Genomic DNA, 8,739 nt, shown 5'->3' on the forward strand with positions numbered 1-8,739 from the left:
AGTTGGCTCACACACACACACACACACACACACACACACACACCTCGGGAGTGTCGCCAGGAGGGGGCGGTGGCATGTGAAGCAGGCTTGCTGCTCGGCTGCTTTCTTCTGGCTGTTGTTGAGTTCAGCCAGTGTGGTACATTAACCTGCTCACTGCTCTTTATGGCCACAACCCCAGGGAACCTGAGAACACCCTCAGTACACCTTCCCCCTTCACTTTACCATTGTATATACCTCCACATGGAATAAATACGTAATCCTGAGGAGAAGATCTTCTGCTAGAGCCATTGGCTTTGGATTTTCATCCTGTATTATTGCTTTTCAGTTAAACTACTCCAATGAAATGCTTCACTGTATTCTTTTTCCTCTTATAGCTAAAGCTGGAAACTTGAAGGTCTTGCCATGCATGTAAAGCCTACTTATTGAATAGAAAGAGTGGACCTCTTACTGTCTGTCTCTGTAACAGCCTGGACTGAAATGTACCCAGATACTGGCTCTGTCCTCTCCTTTCATCCGGCCAATCCATGCAAATTAGTCTCACCATTGTACGGACCGGTGTTTGCAAACATGTAACCCATGCTCCCCACCTCTCCTCCAAATCCTCCCACGTTTTTTTTCTGATTTTCTATTATGATTTTTTTCCCCCAAAGAAAATTGGTTTTTGCTTGATGTTTGCTTTTTTTGCACTGGTCCGAGCGGCAGCGGATTAGGCACACTCTATCAAGAAGGAATTAAACAAACATCTGGTGAATAATTGACAGGGAAATGAGTTCTCACCCAGGCGCTGGGGGGGTCCTGCCTCGGGGACGTGACCAGCATGCTCACCCTCTCCCCCACCCTCTCTCTGTCTGTCTGTGCCCGACGCCGTGACACACTCCCCTCAGGTTATCCCCAGTGGAAGTTGATCTAATGACGAGAGAGCCCTGAAACTGTCCTGTCATTTATTTAGTTTCTTGTTTTTGCTCCAGCAGGTTTCCTTCTAGCTTTGCTTCAGGCCAAATACATACACAATCATGTATCATGGGCTCACATGGCACCGTTAAATCATGTAAGCCAGATCCACAATGCTGTATGTTCTTTTTTTTTCCTTAGTGCTACAAAAGAAACCCCAAAATAAAGAAAACCAACTTGAACATTGTTTACATAGTCTTTGTCTGCAACCACATTCATAAAACGCTGGCCAAAACCAAATTATTACACAATACCAGAGAAATCAAGATCATCCATGGTCTGATCATGATCTATACCGCTTATCCTGAACAGGAGCCAATCCCAGCTGACAATGTGCGAGTTACACCCCAGACAGGTCGCCAGTCTATCACAGGGCCGACAATTACAGACAGACACACACACACACTCACTTCTAGGGGCCAGACAGACACACACACACTCACTTCTAGGGGCAATTTAGAGTCACCAACCAACCTAAGCTGCATGTCTTTGGGCTGTGGGAGGAAGCCAGAGTACTTGGAGAGAACCCACACTGAAACACGGAGAACATGCAAAATGCACAGAAAGGCCCCGGGTCAGTCGGGGCTTGAACCCAGAACCTTCTTGCTGTGAGCACTAACCTCCACTATCGTGCCCCTCAGAAATCAAGATCAGTACTAAGTAAATAATCTAGCTTCCCTTGTCTTCCAGGGTTTTCTGACAGCGTTATCTTAAACACACCAAATTTAAACAGCCATTCCTTCCCCTCATCTGCACATCAGAATGTTTTGGGGCTTTGTGGAGCTTTTTCATGTAAAATTAAATCTATTCAGTAATCATCATTTGTACATACAAAGGGTGTATCCAGCTATTTTTAAGTTTGAACACTTCCCAAAGTAATTGAAGCCGGTATTTTGAATATTTACTCATAAGCTTTCTGTAAAGTTGTGGCATGAGGCTTTGAGCTCACATCTGTAAGTTGTTTTTGGTGTATTTCAGGAATTGTACGGCAAAATGCTGAAGATAGAGAAATATCAAGATCATCTGAGAGCCAAAGGACTCTTCTCTCAGGATGTCAAGCAGATGTAAGTAGAAGAACAGCTTTACCCTGAAAGTCTTCCGGACACTGCTTCTGAGGGATGAAAAACCAGGGCATTTTAATTCAGTTTGAACATTTTGTTTATTGCATCAATACTGATTAAATCATGTCAGATGGAGATAATAAAGAGATAAGCAAGACCCTCCAGAAATTGTGGTGCAGTTTTCAGTGGTTTGGCATGTTAATAAATACCTGGAAAACTGGTTTATTTACTTTTATTGCTCCAGTTTGACACCACAGTGTCAGAAAATGAGTCACCAAAAACATACCAGTCCTTTTCAGTACTCACTGAGAATGTTGACACGTGTCTCCATCAGCTCTCTAGGCACAAGCCGGTGGTTCACGAAGGAGGAACTGGAGGCATTGCTGGTGGAGACCATATCAACTCATGATGTAAAAACAGGCTTTTTATCTGCCACTGACTTTCTCAGCTGATGGAAGATACAGAATTTGAGATGTGTGTTGTTTCCTTCAGTACAATCACTTCATCCAGCTGATGGAGCGCCTGCTCTCCCTGCCCTATTGCGCCACAGAGGTGGAGTTCGTCCTGCGTTACCGCCGGCAGCTGGAGGCTCCGTCCGCAAAGCGAATAGTGCCACTGCTGCAGAGGGATGAATGGGGCGTGGCCTTCAGCACTTCAGATGGTAGATACACACTAGCACACATATTTAGTCATTGCTGTCCAAACTACAAGCCAGGCATGTATCCTATCCCAGCTAAGTGAAATGCCCTGGATTTGCCATATTGGCTGAAATTTTATTCTTGTTTCATTTGACAGGAGATCCTTTAAAAAAGCCTAGAACATGAATGATGAGATGCTTGGAAACCTGCACAGAGAAACAGGCTCCTGATGGTTTTGATTGGGTACAAGCAAACAATCCCTTGTGATATTGTAGTGGGTTTGTGGTGCATAGTAACCATAATCCAGTCAGTTAACACATGTTGTGCTTGAATCATTTTAACTTGGGAACAAAATAGAACTATGCCATCTGAAAGTTTATGGAAATTCCAAAATGTTTTTAGAACTTAGCTCTTATTTGATTGATTTAGATAACCTTGTTTTCATCAAGTTAATTTTTGAGGTGGGTCAGGTTGCTGAAAAGAGTGAGCAGTCAAATTATTCAGGTTTTAAAATAAACCCCCAATTGAGTCCAACATATTTTGAAGAAAAAAGGTGAATGTGTTAAATGTCATCAAACTAATCAATAGAAATTATGGTCAAATGTGTCTTTGTTTCGTCCTCTAAACACGAGACATTTGCTGCTAAGAGGCTAGATATTTATTGATGTCACCCTGTCACTGAAACCTCCATTTCCTGTTGTTGCTATTTTGGAAGCAATGCTCGACACTTAAACATTCTACATGCATGTCCAGAAATGCCTGATTAGACACATTTACAGTCACTCTTGAGTCGTAGTATATGATAAGAAAAAGGAGCTCTGTGTTCATTCTCAGGCTGCAGGAAGACATCGAACTGCTCTGTGGTCCTTCGAGAGTGTGGATCTGGATGCATCACCATTAATGGCCAAAACTATCTCCACTACTTCCCCACCCTACAAGACAGGTAGGAGAGCTGCGTGAGTGTTTGCACCTCCCAGGCTCTGCTGTTTCATTCACAGATGCTATTTTCCTTAAAACGTGAGCCGTGGTGTTTTACCCCCCCCCCCCCCAAAAAAAAAAATAAAAAACCTCATTTTTTAACCTTCAACAAAAATTAAAAAGCTGCTTTTTTCACTCTTCACAGCATCGCCTCATTTTTATTTATCTCCTTGTAGTAAGTTAATTACACAGTTGAGTGATTGTGTGTGTCTGTGTGTGAGTCTGGTGTGAGTGTTGTGTGAGTGAATGTCCAGAGCTGGTGTTGTCACGCAGTGTGAGGACAGGCTGTAATTGGAGCAGAGAGGTGACAATTGACTTTGTCAGCAGCCATAGGCCATTCAGCCTGAGACGCCATCCAGAACGTAGACACTTTTCTTTTTCACACACACTCACCCACACACACTGCTGAGTCAGAACTCATTCTAATATGCGGAGGTGAGATTTTAAAAGAAAGCTTTTCACAGTGCCAGGATCCTCTGTGCTTGTCTGAAGGGGCACCCAACCAGACATTAAATTACCTAAGCCACTGCTGTTGATACCACTATCTGTTAAATAGCGCACACTCCTGCTCTGCCCATCCAACCACGTTTCAGTCTTTCTCCTCCTTTTTTAAAAATAATCTCTTGGTCATTTTCTCTTCTTTCATGTCATCCTCGCTCTCTCTTGATCCTTCTCCGCTTTCAGAGAGCAGCTAATGTTTCCATTCCAGTTCACGGGCATGCTGGGACGCTTCGACCTGGAGTGCACCGTGAGTGGCGGCGGCAGGTCCAGCCAAGCGGGGGCACTGCGACTCGCCACCTCTCGTGCCCTGCTTAGTTTTCTGTCTGAGAGAGAGGCGGAGAATATGAGACAAGGTGGGTAGTTGCTTTTTGAAAGCACAGTAGATGTAGAGGGGTATATTTAACACTTAATTCAAACAGTAAACATGTTAGATTAATTTGCTTTCTTAAAGGTAAACATTTGTAATTTACATTTGTTCCAATTTGTAAAGTTATGTGACTTCAACAGGGACATTTTTTAAAAGAATAAATCAAATCAAATCAAATCAAATCAAATCAAAGTCTTCCTTGGTGTATCAAAGGACTTGTACAGTATTAAACATAAGTTTCCATTTGGTTTATTGTACCAGTTAGCTTAAAGCTAGTTTTCGTCTGCAGTCCCTAAGCAGGTCACAATTAAAACATAGTTATTACAGCCAAGCTCTCAAATCTCAGATGATGGCAGTTTCATCAAGCACCCACAATTAATAACAGAACCTGCTTGAAGTTCAAGACACCACAAATTATTTTCATAGTTAGCTGAAATGATTTGAAACCAAACACTGATTTAAAGGTGGGATAACCGTCTAAATCTGTAGAATAGGCTTTTACAAGTGGTCAGCAGCAATGCAGAACATACACTATAGTAGTTGATGTGCTAAAACGTACAACATGGACTTAGAGTATTGCAAAATTGAACATGAAAATACTGTGGAGAAACAACGTTGGGAGTTCTATACAAGTTCAGTTGTTAGAATAAGGATTAGGATTTATTTATTGCATTAGGACATTCAGACCTAAAGTTCGGGTTTATGTATGGCTTATTTCTGTATTATAAAAATAATGAGAAAGACAACTATAAATGATATAGATGAAACTCCAAAAGGCTTAAAACAACCCAATAAAAATGAATAATTGACACAATGACTGGGATGCAGTTGAACAGACTAGAAAATATTCACCTGAAAAGCAGCTGGTCTGTGAATACTAACAGGGTACAATAGTGGACATGACATCAAAGCCACTACTTTGTCTTCTAATTTCCTCCTCTTTCCATCCCCTTTCATCTGCTGTTCCTTTTTTTTATTCCCAGCTGGTCTGCTGACCCCCGACCCAAGAGTGAGAGAGAGGAAGAAGCCAGGACAAGAGGGAGCACGAAGGAAGTTCACCTGGAATAAACGCTGAGGTGGAGGAGAAGTACAAAACATGCAGACTGATGTCTGGCAACCACTGGCCGCCTTTCAGATGATTCATCTTTTCTTCCCAGAGACTGTCTCTTGTATCTAGCATTGAAGCTCTTTGATAAGGCTTCATACATTCTCACATGGCAGCCATGTTTTGACAATGCAGGCCAGAATCAACAAGGTGCATTGTGCTCCCACAGCCACCAGATGGAAGTGTGTGTCAAGGAATAAATGAAAAAGCTGAGTTTATCATTTAGTTCATCAATCAATGGGTTACATTTTTATTGTATAGAAATATATGGGTTGTAACCATTTCATGTTTTCTGCACATTTTCTGATGTATTTCAGTTTAACTGTATTAATGAGTTTGGTATATTTTAGGCTACATACCAACATAGAGTACATACAGTATTGGTTCAGCTTAAAATCAAAACACAGACATAAACAGGAGGAAACATTTAACAGAAAATGTCTTTTAAGTGTAGGAATAAGTTTATTCAGGATTTTAATGCTTAATGATCCAAATGTGTTTAATGCATAATGTATTTTAGCACATATTTCACCAATGTAACATTGCAGATGTTTAACATTCAGCTTTTATTATAAAAAAATGTTGCAAAACTACCATAAGCATCTTATGTATTTCTAATGCTTGTCTCAATCTGACACCTACATTACCCATAATGCAACAGCGGCCAGATTAACCTGCTAGGGGTTACAGGAAATCAAATTGTTGGCCCCATATTTACCCCCACAGGACGTGAGGGTTTATTGTTTTCCCAGCCACCCACAAAACCATCCAGTAGGTGTAGTAATAATAGTGGTTGGAGCTTTACTTGGGTGATGGATTAGTACTAACTGGACAAAGACTTTGATAAGTGTAAGACTTGGATACTGGGTCTGTAAAAGGCCAGTGCTACAGGACGGAAGGTGGGGGCCGTCCTAATTGATTTTGTACTTAATTAGTGCACATTTCAGCATTAAACTGTTAAACGTGATCATTTCTTTCCCATTTAGTGCTGTAACCAACTTTGGCCATACGATGTCGCCAAATAGGCATAAATGCAACGTTCCACCAGGTGAGTCCGTGCTAATTATAACACACCTTCATCTAACTCGGAATAATGAGGGCAGCGATTGATCGGATATTGATTACAATATTACAATAGTAATCACTATCCCGCAGTGTATCTACTTGTTACAAAGCAACATATGCTAAAAGATAAACATCTGAAAAATGAAACTGAAATGAAACCCACCACAGTTTTGGAGCTTAGCCCACAATGTGGCAGGTGTGCTTTAAACCTTTAATCTGATGTGGGCTGGAGAAGTGGAAGCTGGGAGGTGTAGGTGTGTGGTGGAGGGGTGGAGTCATATATTCTCCCATTGGGTGACAGTCTAGACAGGCGTAGTAGCCAGATTAGACTACTACCGTTACCGAATACAGAAAACAGACTGAGGGCTATTGGGGAGCCGGGAGCGCCGCAGCAGCAGCTTGGCTCCACCTGTCCTCCATTTCTGGTCCACACTGGATGTGGGGTACTGACTAATACAACGCGAGTTTTGTGTTCTGGTCCAATGGAGGCAGCGGTACTGAACCCCATGATAATGACCGAGGTGGACTGCAACAGCAACACCCTGAACGCCGAGTTGGAGGTGAGGAAGCTGCAGGAGCTGGTGCGGAAACTGGAGCGGCAGAACGAGCAGCTGCGGACCCGGGCGAGCGGATGCACAGGCGGCCCCTATGTGCTGTCTCCAACCCAGGTGTGCGTGCTCGGGAGCGCCGGTGGATACTGCCTTCCCAGTCCGCTGCCCACACTGCTGTGCCAGTCGTCCTTCGGGTCATTCGCGTCCCTGGAGGAGCCTTTCGACTATTTCCAACCGCACACCGCTGGGGATGGAGTGGCTGCTGCGTGGGAGGCGGAGGATGAATCCGAGCCTTCGGTTCTGGATGAGCTGGAGCTCTTGGACTTAGATTCACTGTGCTTCTCTGAGTCTGATGAAACATGGTAACTGTCTGGTAACTGGTAGACACTTTCAACCATTTGTTGCTTTTTGCAGAAGCTTTTTTTCTCACGAGTAATGTCTGCAAAGGCCATAGTTATGCTTCTCTTGTAATTTGCGCCTAATTGTCTTGTTGTTTGTGGATGTAAACCTTGTCACCAGCCTGTCCAGGCTACTGCAACATCAAAACAAAGGCTCACACCTCGGAACTTAATTAGGCAACTGAGAGAAGAGGCCACTTGTTACAAACGTGTAATCAGTGCAAAGCTGCCACTCTTTGTATCTGTGATGGAGATAAAGTCATAATTTGTCGTTTTCTGGATGCTTATACATTAGTGCTGTAGAACTACACAAGGAATCGAGGGGTAGACCCAAACATCAGTGGTGGCATGATGTAGCTATGACCTGTAAAACCAAACGGATAGTTCTGCTTAAAGTGTTTGGTGGGGGAACTTGCAGAGAAATACTCAAGTACTGTTTTGATTCGGTATGATCTCTTGTTCTTCTTTTAACAATGTAACAGTAGAGGACAAATCAAACAGCATTGTTGCAATACATTTCTACATTTATGAAGGTTATAATGTTGAAACTGTTTGAGGGGCTGATTCAACTTTTTTGCTGTTGAAGTGTCCTGGATCACACTGGGGAGTTTCTAATATTTTGTCCACTTCATTTATATCAGGGAGGGTAGTCAACCGAATGCAAACACAGTAGATCAAAGTGATCTAAGAGTCAAAAGTGGCTTATTCTGCACTGCCTTGCATTCAAACTCATTATTTATTTACGGTTTTCAGATTGCAGGTGCTGTGTTTCGGAAGAGTAAGTGAGGTGTGCTTTTATGTGCATCCTGTCTTCTTCAGGTCAGACTCTCACCTGATGTCAGTGAAGGTTTTAATCTATAATTCAGATCTCAATGAGGTCACTGAAAAGCAGTCATGGAGGAGTACTGCAGGCTGTCAGAATAATGTGATCCACTCCAGGTGAACAGAGTGGCTCCCTTTCTTCCTGATATCTAAAAGCTTAATATCAGCTTAAGCCAGGAGGAGAGATTTTTCTAAGTCGGCCACAAAGAAAAGAGTCTGTAGTGACTTGTCAGGGACTGCATGGAGAGAGGTCTGCAGTAGGCTAATTATTGGACAAATTGGTTATACTGCAAAAACACCAC

At 42.7% G+C, this 8,739-nt stretch overlaps 2 protein-coding genes across 2 annotated transcripts in view; both read left to right on the top strand.

The window, feature by feature from the left end:
- Nucleotides 1-6,187, top strand: part of mrps9 (mitochondrial ribosomal protein S9) — a 12,819-nt gene extending 6,632 nt beyond the window's left edge. Inside the window, exons 6-11 of the mRNA XM_020600771.1 lie at nt 1,930-2,015; nt 2,347-2,422; nt 2,505-2,673; nt 3,485-3,593; nt 4,313-4,482; nt 5,480-6,187. Of these exons, the coding sequence (XP_020456427.1) occupies nt 1,930-2,015; nt 2,347-2,422; nt 2,505-2,673; nt 3,485-3,593; nt 4,313-4,482; nt 5,480-5,571 (702 nt within the window). The 3' untranslated portion in view covers nt 5,572-6,187. The remainder of the gene's footprint in view (nt 1-1,929; nt 2,016-2,346; nt 2,423-2,504; nt 2,674-3,484; nt 3,594-4,312; nt 4,483-5,479) is intronic.
- Nucleotides 6,188-6,917: 730 nt separating this feature from the next.
- On the top strand, nt 6,918-8,739 carry LOC109960509 (SLAIN motif-containing protein 1-like). The gene has a single exon (XM_020600668.1). It carries the CDS (start codon nt 7,149-7,151, stop codon nt 7,581-7,583), a length of 435 nt encoding a protein of 144 aa, XP_020456324.1. The 5' UTR covers nt 6,918-7,148; the 3' UTR covers nt 7,584-8,739.

Source organism: Monopterus albus, unplaced genomic scaffold (assembly GCF_001952655.1).
Source record: "Monopterus albus unplaced genomic scaffold, M_albus_1.0 scaffold48.1, whole genome shotgun sequence".
In the NCBI taxonomy this organism is placed as follows: domain Eukaryota; kingdom Metazoa; phylum Chordata; class Actinopteri; order Synbranchiformes; family Synbranchidae; genus Monopterus; species Monopterus albus.